Here is a 17,190-nt window from a genome sequence, read left to right as displayed (position 1 = left end):
AGCACTTGTTTCTACGAGCACAGGGTTGGGGGTAGGGTTACAGATTAACAGCATCTCAAGGCAAAAGAATTTTTCTTAGTACAGAACAAAATGGAGTCTCTCATGTCTACTTCTTTCTACATAGACATCGTAACAGTCTGATCTCTCTTTCTTTTCCCCACAGATAACAGGGGCAGAGAAAGAATAGAACTACAGCTCCTGTGGCATCACCTGGAGATGAACGATTTCATCTCTAATTATTCAGGTCCTTATTGCTGGTAAACTATGTTTCATCAATGCTACTAATGAAACTGTCTGAAAACAAAAGACATGAAGAAGGTAGGTTAGTCTTAAAGATGTTTAGGTTAGACACTAACCACTGCTCAGCAACCCCCTTCAATTTGAGCTGAAGCTTAGAATCCCATTGGGATGATTCATCTATCAATGCTTACTGAGTGGCTATTCTATGTAAAGCACGGTTTAAAGTGCAGGCAAACAGAAGATTCAGTCCTTGCCTTCATGTCTACAGAGCAAAACGTTAAGAAAATCAATATTTACAAATACGGGATAAATGTCTCACATACAGTGATGCTCAGTAAATTCACTGATTGGACAAATCAATATTGTAATAGAAGTGTATACAAAAACCAGGAGACCTTCCCAAAGCATATTTATCCCTTTGCCATAACACAAATGAGCCTGAAAGTTTACTATTTTGTATACCTGTACATAGAAACCACCCCTAGAAGAATAAACAACTAGTAAATGCCATAACAGATAGTAGCTACCAAGATTATACCACAAAAAGGAGAGCGAGAACGACAGTCAGAAAAAAGATTATTACTCATTTTACGTAAAAGAGTATTTTAATTCTTGTCCTTGGAAGCCATAAAGATTATACATGACTTGGAAATGAGACTGTACCAAATGATGGCCAAAGAAGAATCATCCTTTCTACTCCTTCTCTTTCGTCTGGTCACTCAGAAATATAATATTATCTGTAAAAAAGCCAAAATGTAAATATTAATTTCAGAACTCTTTCTCCATCTCATTCAATAATTCTCCTCTAATACATATAACTTTAGTGCTGTTCATTAAAAGGATTTTAGCCATCTTTTCAAAATATTAAATAACTTGCTATGCTCACGAGAGGTATATATACAGTTGGCATAAGTGGAGCTACAAGTTAGACACTGGCTGCTTTTCGAACAATTCAGATCTTGTTAGAAGAGGTGGGATATTTCTTGTCTTTCAGTCTTCTCAGAAACAATTTCCTGCAAAAGAACTGGTCACAAAATTGGATGCTTGCAATGGTCAGGCAGATTCCATGACACTAGGCAGCACATCCTCAGAGAAAAGGACAAAAGTGTATCACATTCTACACTCTGGGGGTCTAGAGGAAAGAGTAAGAGTCCGTATGTGGCCCTGTTAGCAATGACAGGATTTACTTATGTTTTTAACTTTAAAAATTCAAATAGAAGAAATTTTATTTTTAAATTACAATACAGAATAACTTTATGTTTTTCCTTTGGAGATGGAGTCTCTGTCACCCAGGCTGGAGTGAAGTGGTGCGATCTCAGCTTACTGCAACCTCTGCCTCCTGGGTTCAAGCGATTCTCCTGCCTCAGCCTCTCCAGTAGCTGGGATTATAGGTGTGCACCACCATGCCTGGCTAACTTTTGTATTTTTAATAGAGACAGGGTTTCACCATGTTGGCCAGGCTGGTCTTGAACTCCTGACCTCAAGTGATCTGCCCGCCTTGGCCTCCCAAAGTGCTGGGATTACAGGCGTGAGCACCGCACCTGGCCCAGAATAATTTTAATATACCAATTCTTGGGAACATTTTATGAATCAACATCACAGAGTTAGCATTTTTATCCAAAAATATCAGACACTGCTCTTAAAATGCTGTTCCAGAGGGAGTTAGCTAAAAATAAACAAAAGAACAGAGGCAAGTAGTAGTCATCCTTCAGTATCCATTGGGGGACTGGTTCCAGGACCCCTATAGATACCAAAATCCACAATGCTCAAGTCCCTGATATAAAATGGTAATCACATATAACCTATGTACTTCCTCTTGTATACTTTAAATCATCTTTAGATTACTAACAATATCTAATACAAGGTAAATGCTATGTTAACAGCTGTTACACTGTATTGTTTCACTTGTATTTTTGTTGTTGTTGTATTATTTTTATTGGTTTCTTTTTTTCAAATATATTCAATCTGTGCTTGGTTGAATCCACAGATGCAGGAACAAGGGACATGGAGGAATGACTGCATTTCCTTTATAATTCCAAAAGATTCTTGTAACTATAAAATTATCCACCAAGGACTGAATATTTGTTCATGACCATAGTCTTCCAAAAACTAGAATGTTTTGGTCTAGAACGGTTACTTCAGAAGAGACTACTCGAATTAATATCACTGTGGAAAAAGCCAAGAGTGCCATCCACTGGTGGTGGTTTTTTAGTTACAGACAGGATCCCTAGGAGAAAAAAAAATCACCAATAAAACAGATCAACCAATAAACTCTATTTTCTTCAATTCAAATGTCACTGAAGAGCTCTTCAATTTTACCATTAGACATAAACCTAAAGTAAACTGACTGTGCTAGTGGAACCTAGTGACAAGGAAAAAAAACAAAACAGCAGATCATCTGAAATGCTTCCATTTGGCTTGATTAGTAACAACTCAATAATCCGAACAATCTAAAGTTTGCCCACACTTGTGGTTTATATTGGGACCCACAGGAGGGTAGCAAAATACCTACGCTGCTTTTCAAGGTTAATACACTTTCAAAGAAACTTAGCAGTAAGAAAACATGTGAGCATTCTATACAACAAATTATAAATTATTAATAAGGTATGGTGGTTAAGACATGAACTCTGGAGCAAAGGAAAGAAGAAAGATAAAAGGCAAATCTAAGAGACTTAAGGTAGAAATCATGTAATATAATGTATGAATGTTTATGAAGTTATCAAGGAAATTTGAACACTACGATATTTAGTAAAAAAATTAACAGTAATTTATTAATATTAGATGTGATAATAGCACGGTAGTTACATTTTCAAAAAGACACCTTATCTTTTAGAGATTCCTATGGAAATTTATGAATAAACTTATGTCTAGCATCTGTTTCAAAATAATCCAGGTGTAGGTCAAGTCGCTGGAGGCATGGATATAACACTGTCCATCAGCTGACACTGAAGCGAAATGGTAGGAGTTCATTTTACCATTTTTTCTGCTCTTATATATGTTTGACATTTTCCATAGTAAAAAAAAAAAAAATTTTTTTTTTTTTTTTTTTTTTTTTTGAGAGAGTCTTCCTCTATTGCCCAGGCTGGAGTGCAGTGGTATGATCTTAATTCACTACAAACACTGCCTCCTGGGTTCAAGCAATTCTCATGACTCAGCCTCCTGAGTAGCTGGGACTACAGACACGCATTACTAGACCCGGCTACTTTTTGCATTTTGTGTAGAGACAGGGTTTCACCATGTTCCCAGGCTGGTCTTGAACTCTTGACTTCAAATGATCCACCCACCTCAGCCTCCCAAAGGGCTGGGATTACAGGCGTGAGCCACTGCATCCAGCCCAAAAATCAATTTTTAAAAAATATTATCTAGCCGGGCACGGTGGCTCACGCCTGTAATCCCAGCACTTTGGGAGGCTGAAGTGGGCAGATCACGAGGTCAGGAGTTCGAGACCAGCCTGGCCAATATGGTGAAACCCCATCTCTACTATAAATACAAAAATTAGCCGGGCGTGGTGGCGCGTGCCTGTAGTCCCAGCTACTCAGGAGGCTGAGGCAGGAGAATCGCTTGAACCCGGGAGGCGAAGGTTGCAGTGAGCCGGGATCCTGTCACTGTACTCTAGCCGGGGCAACAGAGTGAGACGCTGTCTCAAAAAAAAAAAAAAAAATCTAATTTGGGCATATCTCAGAAGTTCATAAACACAGAGACATTAACATAGTAAAATTTAGTTTATTGCCATGTATTTATTTTAAAAAGCTTTCTTAGTATTTATGTCCATAAAAGCAAACAAAAGCACAAAATTCACAATGTCTAATTTTAGCAATTTACTCAAGAAGTGAAAAAAGCACCATCTATCTCATTTAAAGACATATTTCCAATATAATTTAAATACATTAAAATTGTTTTGGTCAATTAGGTACTAAAAACAACTTTAATGATAAGTCAATTGAGGAGAATTTGTCATAGAATTCTTTTAAATATTTTAAAGTTTCTTTTATGCATGCATTTTTGTTACAAACAGGGTAATAAAAAATTCTTAACTATACCATATACTATTAAGATACACTTCTGAGGGGAAAATAAAAACAGTAAAACAAGTTCAAAGAAAAAAGAATAATGTAAAATTTCCAAATGCTGAACTGGTATTTTTTTACAGGATAGTAGGTATCACATTGCTATGCTATTTAGATTCCACTGATACATTTAAAAATAACACAATTTTGTATTGAAAAAAATTTCTTAATGTCGCTTGCAGACATCCAGAGGGGTATATTATTTTCAAAATTCTTATAGCATTTTCAAAAGTTTAAAAACTCTTTCCTAAGGGATATCTTCTTAATCTTCTTTAACCTTTACGTGTACATCTTTTCTATGTTGTACTGTATTTTGTTTAAAGAGAATATTAGGCCGGGCATAATGGCTCATGCCTGTAATTCCAGTATTTGGGGAGGCTAAGGTGGGAGGATCATTTGAGCCCAGCAGTTTGAGACCAGCCTGGGCAACATGGTGAAACCTCATCTCTACAAAAAAATTGACAAATTAGCCAGGCATGATGGTGTACACCTGTTGTCCCAGCTACTTGGGAGAAGGCTGAGGTGGGAAGATCACCTGAGCCTGGGGAGGTAGAGGCTGCAGTAAGCTGTGATCACGCCATTGCACTCCACCCTGGTTGACAGAGGGAGACCCTGTCTCAAAACAAAAACAAAAAAAGAGAAAATTAAAAACTTCTTGGCTGGGCACAGTGGTTCATGCCTGTAATCTCACAACTTTGGGAGGCCGAGGTGGATGGATCACCTGAGGTCAGGAGTTCAAGACCAGCCTGACCAACATGGTGAAACCCCGCCTCTACGAAAATTACAAAAATTAGCCAGGTGGTGTGGCACGCACCTATAATCCTAGCTACTCAGGAGGCTGAGGCAGGAGAATCACTTGAATCCAGGAGACAGAGGTTGCAATGAGCCGAGATTGTGCCATTGCACTCCAGCCTGGGTGACAGAGTGAGATTCTGGCTTAAAAAAAATAAAATTAAAAAAATCTTAATTTCAAATAGAAATTTCACATACTAAGTACCAAAGAGGTTCCGAATAAATCTGCACACTCACATTAGTGTAATTCTTATCTTGGCATACGCTTCTTCCTGGTTAGGGCTAGATCCTTCCAAAAGACAATACATTCAGAGTTTTTGTAATTCTCAACAATAAGTACTGGGATGGATAATTCAGTTTTAGGCTTTATTCAAAAGTTACTTGTGACTAAAACTGTAAGTATAAAAATAATTTTTTAAAGGAAGGGATAAATGTACAAACTCTTAGCAAGTAGAGAAATAAGAGTTATGGACATCTTCTAGTGAGTTGCCTTACCTCATAAGTACTGGTACTCTTAACCCTAGTTAGTTATAGTGTAGCCAAGCTTTTAAAAAAGAAAAGGAGAAAAAGAAAAAACAGCTATTTTCACAAGCTTCTTACCAGCTATGATTGTTGTTGCTTGTCGCCTCACATTATTTTTATCCATGTATTCACCATAGTCTATTTTCCCTTCCAAATAAATTCGAGACCTGATATAAATAAAATGTACAGTTTTTAGTTGAGATCTTAATATGCTTTATAAGAGTCAGGTCAGGGTGGTACTGAGTATATGACAAGGATGAAATATATAATCATATATAAGCTAATTTTTGCTACCACTTCTCAAGGTTCAGGATTAGGAGTACCGAAAACAGAGTGTCCAAACAGACTTGGTAACATCTAGGTAAAACAGACAATGTTTTCATCTGTCAGCTATTTCTCTTACGGAAGTTAAAAAATAAAACAAAACAGTTCAAAGGGAAATTTAGTGGCAACATTTAAATCTCTAGGAATAATTTCCAATGTATCATTTTCCTTGACCTTTGATTTTGGAGTCCCTAACAGACTTGATTTTCACTTATTTATCAATTCTTTTCTATGACCTTAGAAACTTAGATGATTAAAATTCAAAATATGGATTTGTAGTTTAGTATAATATTACCCTGAGTTAATTACTAAGACTATTTCTACACTGTATCAGCTTAGTATACCACTTAGAGGTAATTACTAAGACTATTTCTACACTATCTAGAGGCTAAACTAGATAACAAACCTAATCATGATTTTCAAGAGTGGAAAGATGACAATAGTACCAGTTTTGAGTCTACCACCACCAAAAAAGTACAACACAGAAAGATTAGTGAAACATCAGGTGCTCCCCACCCCACACACACACCCATCAATCAGTAAGTGGGAATGCAGACACTTCCCTTGAAATACCTTATATGTGTTTGTGTGTGTATGTGCACATATTCATAAACATACATAAAGGGCAATGAAGATACATAGGAAGAAAAGCTATACAGTTATTGAAAAGAAAAATTTTAGTGATTGCTAAATTATTTTTCATAAAATATGTTTTCTTTCTACAAAACAAGTACGTTTCTAAACATATTAACTATCAATACAACTGCTGTTACACACACCGTTTTGTCCTTCTATGAGTTTGGAAAACATACTTTTTATACATACTCAATCCAAGCCTTCCAAAAGGGAACTATTAAGCCTATAGAAAATCATCAAATATAAAATAACTGCCACGAAGATGAAGTCGGCATGTCAGGCTTCAGACATTCCAGATCCTCTGCTGGAAATACCATGTGGCAGCCAACAGGCAAGAAGCCACCCTCAGCATCCCCGGCCACAGAGGCACAGGAATTCCTCAAAGCAGATGTTTGACTTGCTCAAATGCCACTTGATACACTTTGCCTTCTCTCCTGCCTCATCTATTTCTATTTATGTACACACCCTGTTTGCCCTAAACTGTAAGTTCTTAGAAAGCTAAAACTATGTTTTATACACCTTCAAATTAGTCACACATGGCAACATGCCATGCATATAGTATCAAGGACTTAGTAAATACCTCTTAATACAGTCATTAGTAGTACTCAGGGATTTAAGAGACTACACACTCCTTGCCATGAGAACACTTCTTATCGGTTCTTTAAATCATTCAATCCATAAGATCCTTCCCTCTTCAACTTACCCCTTTTTCACATATTGATATGCCACGTCTCTGAGGCCTGGCCGGAATACTGATATTCTGTGCCATGTTGTCTTTTGACTGACATCACCTAAATCATAAAAATAGGAAATTGGTTACAAATGCCAACAGACAACATGCCCAGGAAAACCAATGTCACGATTTCTAAGAGAACAAACAGAATGAAAGACAGATCTTGTTTAAAGTGGTTTATCTCTAAATTAGATAACTGGCAATAAATAATATCTATTTATTGCTGATAAAATTAAAACCCCAGTCTTTTGTACTCACCCAGTTGGTAAACTTCACTGTCCCCTGATCGCCACATCTCATTAGTTGCTAGAGAAAATATTGTGACTGGATTTTTTCCTTCCACCTGTCTCAAGACAGGGTCCTGACCCACTCGCCCAAGTAAGTGCACACGATTCAGGGCTGAAACACAACATCAAGACCAAATGAGACAACCTGCTATAGACTGAATATTTGTGCCCCTTCCCCCAAAATTTGTATGTTGAAGCTCTAACCCTCAATGTAATGGTATTTGGAAGTGGGATCCTTAAAAGGTAATTAGGCTTAGATGACGTCATGAGGGTGAGGTGTCCCTATAGGAACAGGAAGAGTTCAGAACTTTCTGTCTCTACCATATGAAGACACGGTGAGAAGGCAACCATCTGCAAGCCAGGAAGACAGCCCTCGCCAAGAGCTCAATCATACTGGCACACGAATCTTGGATTTTTAGCCTCCAGAACTGTGAGAAATAAATGCTGTTGGTGAAGCCACCTGGTCTATGGTATTTTTTTATAGCAGCCTCTAAGCTGACCATTAAAGAAATCCACACCTGGCTGGGCGCGGTGGCTCACGCCTGTAATCCCAGCACTTTGGGAGGCCAAGGCGGGCGGATCACGAGGTCAGGAGAGAGAGACCATCCTGGCTAACACGGTGAAACCCCATCTCTACTAAAATACAAAAAATTAGCTGGGCATGGTGGCGGGCGCCTGTAGTCCCAGCTACTTGGAAGGCTGAGGCAGGAGAATGGCATGAACCCGGGAGGCGGAGTTTGCAGTGAGCGGAGACCGCGCCACTGCACTCCAGCCTGGGCAACAGAGCAAGACTCAGTCTCAAAAAAAAAGAAATCCACACCCAAGACTGAGAGAAATGTCCAGAAGAAATGCTATAAATATGACTTCAACTTCAATCTCTGTATTAAGTAAAACCCAAGTTCTGGAAGATCAGAAAATAAGTTAAGGAATGAATAAGGAGAGGTTGCGAGAGAAGAGAGTTGGCAAGAAAGAAGAAAATAGTCATAGAGAAAGCAGCCCCACAAAACAAACTGTAAGCTCTAGATCTTAAATTCTTCTTTAAGATATCTTTTTTAACTGACTGTGGAGCTAAAAGAACAAATCTGAGATCTGAAAATCTTTATAAACACAAGGGAATATTTCTGTGAAGAAACAATATCTTCTACAATCTCAGCCTAATACAACATAACTCGGGAAGACTCAGATAACCAAATATGACTCAAGGAAATTCTTATGCAGGACAGTGTTGACAAGAATGAGTAGTAACTGGCTGATAAGGAGAATAGGGGCTCAGTTTATACTATGTCTCCACAGCCTGATGGGTCAAGGCTAAGATCTGAAGAGCAAACATGAGCTAAAAGCACAATGGCAACATGGTTAACCCAAGCAGCATACCTCTTCTACAACACATTTGAGATTGGCAAATTACTAAAAATAACATTTTAAACTTGGAAATTAGCTACTTACATCTTTCAAGAACCAAACTGGTAGTTGTTTCGGACTCATGTCTTACAAACTGACGAAGTACCTAAAGAAGAACAAATGAGTAACATGGCTTTAATTTTTTAGGAAAGGCAAATGCAAACAGAAGAATTACTCACGTTCATTCACCACATAGTCAGTAGTTCCTGTAAATTCCAGAAGAGAAGAGAAGCTCTTCTCATGTTCTCCCAACAGAGTGCCAGAAGGCCCCGGCAAACACTTCAAGAGCAGCCTACTGCAGAAGCCCAAAGGTACAAGGAAGGTACTAGAAGGCATGCTCAAGAGTTAAGTTATAGTACTCCCATTTATTTTGCGACATCTCCTTGATTATGGCACTTCTGTGTTTGCACACAAAAGGAAAAATCAAAATAGTATCACTTTAACATTACAGAGTATGATAATATTTGTAAATCCAACCTGTACCTAAGAGTTGCTGCCAAGTATTTTCAAAATCCAGCTTTCATTAGCTGGAGAGACAAAAAGAGACAAAAAGTACTACATATATTCAATATATACATCCTCTAATTTTTTTTTAGTATAAACAACTGGTATATTATTACTGTATTTTGGTTACAGTAGACTTTAGAAATTAAGAAATTTAGATCCAACATGGGTACTGATTTAATCCATCATTAGACCAAAGGAGAGTTAAAAGAGATGCTTTATAATTAATAATTTAATAAGTAGATTCATTAATAACATATGCAATGATCAAACAAATGTCAGGAGGTGTGCAATAAATGCAAAGCCTTACTCTCAGGCATAACGAACAGCCAGTTAGAGGAGAGTCCCCAACCTCCAGGGCTGAGGACTAGTAGAGGTCTGTGGCCTGTTAGGAACCTGGCTGCACAGCAGGAGGTGAGCAGCAAGCAGCGAGCAAGCATTACTGACCAAGATCCGCCTCCTGTCAGATCAGCAGTGGCATTAGATTCTCACAGGAGCAGAACCCCATTATAAACTGCTCATGCGAGGGATCTAGGGTGTGCACTCCTTATGAGAATCTAACTAATGCCTGATGATCTGAGGTGGAACAGTTTCATCTTGAAACCATCCCCACGGCACCCCCCTCCTCCATGGAAAAATTGTCTTCCATGAAACCAGTTATCGGTGCCAAAAAGGTTGGGGTCTGCTGGTTTAGAGAACGAGAAATAGGTTACATTCCAACAAAACAATACATTCTAAAACTAATCACATGAATGACTTTCTGACACAGCAACAGGAACATATTCCAAAGTCAGATTCCCTGTGTCTATGAAACTGCCTTCCCCTGGTTGCTCCTTCAGACCTTAAAAGGAATTAGGATACCTAATATGATTAATCTAAAGTGTTTCATTTTAAAATAAGCAAAAATTATGATACATAATACCTACTTCACAAGGCTATTGCAAAAATTAAACAGCTTCAGTAGTGAGCTTAGCCTAATACAGTTTTTATAAATATTTCATAGGAAATTTCCTGTTTTCAGTGCATCAAAAAAGGTCTAATAAATTTGGTTCTTTGATTAAACACAAAGACTCGACTGTCCAAGTCAAAGTCACATCATTGTCAGCAAAGGTAGTCACTACCACATAATAGCAGCAATCATTACTGAATATCAGCTAAGGGATTTATCTATTATCAATTCTAAAACTAAATCTACAAGTTATGTAAAATTATTCCCATTTAGGGCTGAGAAAACACCTCAGAGAGACTGCATCACCTGCCCAAGCTCCTGCAGGAAGTATGTGGCAAGTGATCTCAAGGACCCAGGGCCCTTTGACACCAATGCTACTGCTTTCCCAAAGCCCTCTGCTGCCTCCTTAATTTCAAGAGCTCCTGTAAAGATGGGAGTACACATCACTGAATTCAGAGCTCAGAGAGCTAGCCATTCTATCAGAGAAACATTTTTGAAGTGGCAGTACTGTTAATATAAAAAGCAGAAGTCCACCAATCAAATAAACACCAATCCCCAGGGTGCTGTTGGCTATCTAATCCTATCACTAAACTTAGGAGCAGAGGGCGGATAAGAAAATAAAGATATGAGTACAACATACTATAGAATCAAACTGCTAATGAGAACCTGTGTCATGATTCTGGAAATGTCATTTGAGTGCTCAGACAAGCTAGAGCTCATAAATCTTACACAGAGATTTATAATAACAATGTCTCATTTGGGGCACACAAAAATCTACTGGAGAAGATTAGGAAAGGATTATTTAACTTGGATAATTTTTTAAATTAAACTTTTAACTCTTATTTAAAGACATTTTAATACTGTAACGTTAGTGTTAAGAAGCAATAACTTTTTCATGTTTCACATTTCAATACAGAAAAAAATAGATTAAAGATACATACAGGTTAAAGTGGGGATCCAAGAATATAGGATTACGGTGGGGAAAATGACAGAGTCATGGAGGAACTGATTCTTCAATGGTCTTCACAGGAGGGTGGGGAGTAGGAGAACCAAAGAAGAATCTACAGGAGCTGGTGCCCGAATGTGGTAAGTGAGGAAAAATGGTAGTCTAAGCTGGCTCAAGGTGGGCTAGTGTCTGGAAAAGTGAGGACCCATACTAAGTGGAATGAGAAGGCATTTTCTACATAGTGAAATCTGTGGTGACCAGTGAGACTTGAGATGCTCTCTTCAGTGTGGAAAGATGGGGGAAGAGGAACGTTTAGCAACACAGGGGGTAGATGGTCAAAAAAGCAACTACATGCCTTAAGAAAAAAGTTGGAACAATGATTCCTACAGTCTTTAGGTCACTAAAGACCTTTAATGTCCTCTCACTGGTTAAATTCAAGCAACACACACACATTTTAAAAATTAATGATTCCTATTATGTGTGAATAAACCTGAACTTTTTTTTTGTTTTAGTGAACATAATTTACACTGGCAAAATCGTCGCCAATCCTCCATATCAAATGAGTATAGAGGTGGGTGGGTGAGCTCAAAGGTCTTTTGCCCCTGTAGTTAAAAGCCTAAAGAAGTCTTCTGATCACTGTGGCTGATAGTAATACATCTCAGTATTAATACAGACAAGTGACTACCTGTAATACAGGTCTTCGAAACATGGCTTCTATTTTCTTTTCTTACAGTCTAATCTTTAGGCTTTTCCTGAAGGAAAAAAACAAAATAAGAAAAAAACATTACCTCTTATGGCAAAAGTACAACTCACCAGTCCTAAATTCCTAACTATATTCATAATTTTTATGCACTCCAATTTTGTGACCACAACGTACCAACATTCCTGCACATCTGATGAGGATTCCTTCCTCCCTCCCAAATAAACTCACACCTGTATGTCTTTTTGGTCCCAAATAACTTCCTCTTCCTCCAACCCATCGACAAAATTTTGATTCTGAGTTAATCCCACTTCCAATCCACTGTCTTCTCAAATTTCATTACAATGCAAGCTCCCTTAGAGCAGAGATTTTTATCTGCTTTATTCACTGCCATTTTCTAAACTTCTAAAAAAGTTCTTAATGCATAGTAAGGCCTCGATAAATATTAGCATCACCAAGGGACTTATATCTGAAACCTGTTACTGAAAAATTACTGCCTTCATCTCCGTTGGCAAAGACCAAGCAGCGTAGAGACCCCCGGGCTAGCCAGCCACACCATAGGGAGAGGTGGGCACCCTTTACCGAAGATGGCGCCACCACCTGAAAACCGAGGAGAACTGGAAGCAAATCACGCGGTCCTCCGCACGACTGATGAAAGGGCCAGACACCTACACAGAAACACCTCCCGACCCACGCAGGATCACGCGCAGCCAAAACACACGACTCCAGCACTTCCTTCGCGCTGGCTATCCCCTCCTCCCTCACCTGACGATCTAACCCGAGCAGCCCAGCCACGCAGGGGATCACTTCCGGCGCACAGGGAACGCAAAGCTCGCCAGAGGAAAAAGGAAACAGAAACTCCGCAACTCGCGCCTTGGAAATTCTGCCGGCTAGCGCTGCGGGAAACGGCTCCCCTTAACTCTGAAGTTCCGCGATCTTCTCTTTGTGCGCGGGCGGATGGATCAACGCCGCCAAGTGGTGAGTTTGGAAGGTTTCAAGTCTAGAAGGTTTCAAGTTTGGAAAGAAATGAAATTATGTGATGAGGTTTCTAACTGGGCCCAGGAGGGGGCGAGGTAGGCAAAACAGAGACTAGCTCTGCCTGGGGGAAAAAAAAGCAAGATTTGTGACCAGCCTAGGCGACATAGTGAGACCTGTCTCTACAAAAAATATATAATTAGCTGGGCGTGGTGGCGCGCGCCTGTGGTCCAAGCTTCTCAGGAGGCTGAGGTCAGGGGATCGCCTGAGCCCTGCAGGTCGTTGCTGCATTGAGCCGTGAACGCACCACTGCATTCCAGCCCGGGCAACAGAGCGAGACTCTATCTCAAAACAAAACAAAACAAAACAAAACAAGAAAAAGAAAAAAAGAAGAAAATTTAAAAAAAGAAAAAGAAAAAGAAAACGTCCCAGGTCTGTTGAAGCACTAAGAAAAGCAGAAAAAGAAAGGGGAGCCAGGGAAGGGCTGGCAGGCTGTGCAATTTAAGGGAGCACCAGAAAAACTGGCAATCAAATAATATATTAATGTAATATTTTAAAAAGTAAAAATTAATGCAGGAAATCCGGGAGGAACAAAATAAGAGTCATGTGTACCTTAACAACAGGGTAAGGTCTGAGGATTGCGTCATTAGGCGATTTTGTTGCTGTACGAACACCACAGAATGTACTTTGACGACCTAGATGGTGGAGCCTGGACACACCTCGGCTGTGTGGTGTGGCCTGCTGCTTCCAGGCTGCAAACCTGACAGCATGGGGCTGTACTGAATACCGCAGACCATTGTAATTCATGGTAAGTATCTGTGTGTCTAAACGTATGTAAACATGGAAAAGGTACAGTACAAATGCGGTATAAAAGATAAAAATGGCACACCTGTATGGGGCGCTTACCATGAATGGAGCTTGCGGAACTGGAAGTTGCTGTGGGTGAGTAAATGAGTGAGTGGTGGCCCAACATGAAGGTCTAGGACATTATTGTACCCACTAAACACTTCATAAACACTGTACACTTAGGCTACACTCAGTTTATAAAAAATACTTTTCTTCCTTTAATAAACTTTCGCTCACTATAACTTTATAAATCTTTCAAATTTTTTTACGTTTTAACTGTTTTGTAATAACAATTAGCTTAAAACACACACTGTACCACTGTACAAAAATATTTTTCTTATATCCTTATTCTACAAGCTTTTTTCTACCTTTGCTTTTTTTTTTTAATTTTTTAGCCATTTTTTAAAAAAACTAAGACATAAACACACACATTAGCCTAGGCCTACACAGGGTCATTATGATCAATCTCAGCCTTCCACTTCCACATCTTGTCCCACTGGAAGGTTTTCAGAAGCAGTGACACACAGGGAGCTGTCATCTCCTATAACAGTGTCTTCTTCTGGAATCCCTCCTGAAGGACCTGCCTGAGGCTGTTTTACAGTTAACTTTAAAAAAATAAGTTAAATAATAATATAATAAAAAGTATAGTAAATACATAAACCAGTGACATAGTCATTATTAATATCAAGTAACACATGAGTAATACATTGCATTCTGATGTTTTAGCAGGTATGATGTCACTAGACGATAGGAATTTTTCAACTCCATTGTAATCTTATGGGACCACCTTTGTATATGCACTGTTGTATATGCAGTCTTTTTCCAAAACATCATTATGAAGTGCATGACTGTATTAAAATTTTAACTGAATACAGGATCCAAGCCAGACTGGAGCCTGAGGCACAAGGAAGAATATGCACCCCTGTGTATATGTGTGCTTATGTATTTTTAAAAATTGGGGCTAGGAAGGTTAGTGGGGGGCTGGAGGGAAGGTGGGGATGGTTAATGGGTACAAAAAAATAGAACGAATAAGACCTACTATTTTCGATGGCACAATAGGTTGACTATAGTCAATAATTACTTAATTGTACATTTTAAAATAAGTGTTATTGGATTGTGTGTAACTCAAAGGATAAATTAAGAGGATACCCCATCCCCCATCATGTGCTTATTTGACGTTGCATACCTGTATCAAAATACCTCATGTACCCCATAAATATATACACTTCCTTTGAACCCACAAAAATTAAAAATAAAGACAAAAACAAAAAAAATGTTTAATTAAAAAAATTTTGGCCAGGTCCAGTAGCTCATGTTTGTAATCTCAGCACTTTGGGAGGTTGAGGGGGTGGATCACTTGAGCCCAGGAGTTCAAGACCAGCTTGAGCAACATGGCAAAACCCTGTCTCTGTAAAAAATACAAAAATTAGCCAGGCAGCCGGGCGCCGTGGCTCATGCCCATAATCCCAGCACTTTGGGAGGCCAAGGCGGGCCGATCATGAGGTCAGGAGATCGAGACCATCCTGGCTAACACGGTGAAACCCCGTCTCTACCTAAAAATACAAAAAATTAGCTGGGCGTGGTGGTGGGTGCCTGTAGTCCCAACTACTCGGGAGGCTGAGGCAGGAGAATGGCGAGAGCCCGGGAGACGGAGCTTGCAGTGAGCTGAGATCGTGCCACTGCACTCCAGCCTGGGCGACAGTGCGAGACTCCGTCTCAAAAAAAAAAAAAAAAAAAAAATTAGCCAGGCATAGTGGTATGTGCTTATAATCCCAGCTACTGAAGTGGGAGGATCACTTGAGCCTGGGAAGTTGAGGCTTCAGTGAGCCATGATCACACCACTGCACTCCAGCCTGTGCAACAGAGTGAGAGACCCTGTCTCAAAAAATATATATATGTGTGTATATATATGTGTGTATATATATCAATATGTATCAATGAAATATGTGTGTATATATATCTCAATATATATACACATATATATTTTTGAGACAGGGTATATATATATCATCACACAAAATATATGTATGTATATATGTGTATATATATCAATATATATGTATATGTGTTATATATCAATATATATACACATATATTTCCAGAACATTAAAGTAGTTGAAGTATTGAAAATTTTTAAAGTAGATATTGTAACAAGAAAAACCCAGAATTGCATTAATAAAAACCTTCCCCCAAACTGAGAGGAAGCCGAGAAACCAAAGATTAACCCAGACAAGTCCAGCTTGGCGAGTAGAGGAGTTTATCAGGACTTACATACAAGGCACTCCTGGATGGCAGCATGACAGCTGTAGAGATCCGCCTGGCCTCCCATCCCTAAGCTACTTGTAAGCTAATTTTCTGGCTTTTAGCCTACTGTGTGTGATGGAGCTGTTTTCTTTGGTAGGTTCTCAGATATTCTCTGGGATGCTTGGCTTCTCAAACACCTGCTCTTTGGCTGGTCACCTTGGCCTTGCCACATGGCCTTCAGGATTCAGGCAGTGGACATACACTCTTTAGTAACCCGGGTGGGGGGGGACCTGTTACACTACAGGTGTATTAAAATTCACAACATTGTTTTAAGTTTAAATATTTTATTTATGCCAAGATGGATGTAATATAACTTTACTTTTAATGGAAGTAAACCGATCAGTAATGTGTTCAAATCTGCTTTGCTTGTTTTGAGAGAATTGCCATGCCTTCACAATTTTTCTTGACTAAGTAACAACCTTAAATAATTTTAATTAACTTCAGCTTACTGATCTTGTCTTTATTTAAAATTTTGGTATTTTATTCATCATGAATTTTTTTCATTAGTTTTAATATTTTAAGAATATTTCATTAAAGTATCACAAATCTTGATTGCTGAGTTCCTTGGTGCCCCTTAAATTCCTTCTCATTTACGCTAACCCTGGGCCTAGTGGGAAAAAGGATGTATGGAGCCCCATAAATTGCAGAACCCACACCAGCGGGGCTGCCCCTTCCACTCCTTCTCCTGGTCCTGGCACTGTCCAGACTGTGGAGAAAGAAGGTACCCACCATATTGTTCTAACAGGCAAATCACCTCCTCAGGCCTCTACCTAAAACCTTTCATCTGCCCATTTTTGCCATTTAGGGATAAAATCTTAAGATAGCTTCCAACACACACACTTTAACGCACTCCTGAAGGTCTTGCTCACCAGTTGGTAAACTGTATTTCTAGATGCTTACCTCCATTTTACTGGCACCTTCACAATGTTGAGCTCCTAAAACATACCATGTTATACTGCCTTCA

The 17,190-nt window shown here is 39.0% G+C and overlaps 1 protein-coding gene and 1 long non-coding RNA gene across 13 annotated transcripts in view; one reads left to right on the top strand and one right to left on the bottom strand.

Annotated features, from left to right (window-relative positions):
• Nucleotides 1–826: 826 nt before the first annotated feature.
• On the bottom strand, nt 827–15,253 carry SSBP1 (single stranded DNA binding protein 1). 10 transcript variants are annotated; one of them, XM_003813377.5, is made up of 7 exons: nt 12,684–15,191; nt 12,087–12,153; nt 9,048–9,108; nt 7,573–7,713; nt 7,285–7,372; nt 5,700–5,788; nt 827–977 (listed from the first exon to the last, which is right to left on the bottom strand). In XM_003813377.5, exons 2-7 carry the CDS (start codon nt 12,108–12,110, stop codon nt 934–936), a joined length of 447 nt encoding a protein of 148 aa, XP_003813425.1. In that variant the 5' UTR covers nt 12,111–12,153; nt 12,684–15,191; the 3' UTR covers nt 827–933. The 10 variants fall into 10 exon arrangements, with proteins under 10 accessions (XP_003813425.1, XP_003813424.1, XP_003813422.1 ...); XM_003813376.5 differs by having other exon boundaries at nt 12,702–15,191; XM_003813374.5 differs by having other exon boundaries at nt 12,774–15,191.
• Nucleotides 13,756–17,190, top strand: part of LOC117981135 (uncharacterized) — a 34,327-nt gene continuing 30,892 nt past the window's right edge. For all 3 annotated transcript variants that reach the window (XR_008626070.1, XR_008626071.1, XR_004672677.3), the window contains exon 1: nt 13,756–13,884. This is a non-coding gene — a long non-coding RNA (uncharacterized LOC117981135). The remainder of the gene's footprint in view (nt 13,885–17,190) is intronic.

Source organism: Pan paniscus, chromosome 6, assembly GCF_029289425.2.
Source record: "Pan paniscus chromosome 6, NHGRI_mPanPan1-v2.0_pri, whole genome shotgun sequence".
In the NCBI taxonomy this organism is placed as follows: domain Eukaryota; kingdom Metazoa; phylum Chordata; class Mammalia; order Primates; family Hominidae; genus Pan; species Pan paniscus.
The sequence above is the reverse complement of the archived record's forward strand: the minus strand, read 5'-3'. Positions and strand labels throughout refer to the sequence as shown.

What these genes read in the sequence shown, in the direction of transcription:
- SSBP1 (XM_014345816.5), bottom strand. Translation starts at nt 12,110, where the DNA reads ATGTTTCGAAGACCTGTATTACAG. An exon ending in TTCGAAGACCTGTATTACAG is followed by an intron (nt 9,109 to 12,086) that starts GTAGTCACTTGT and finishes GTTCTTCTTTAG; the next exon opens with GTACTTCGTCAGTTTGTAAG. An exon ending in CAGTGAAGTTTACCAACTGG is followed by an intron (nt 7,373 to 7,572) that starts GTGAGTACAAAA and finishes TTTATGATTTAG; the next exon opens with GTGATGTCAGTCAAAAGACA.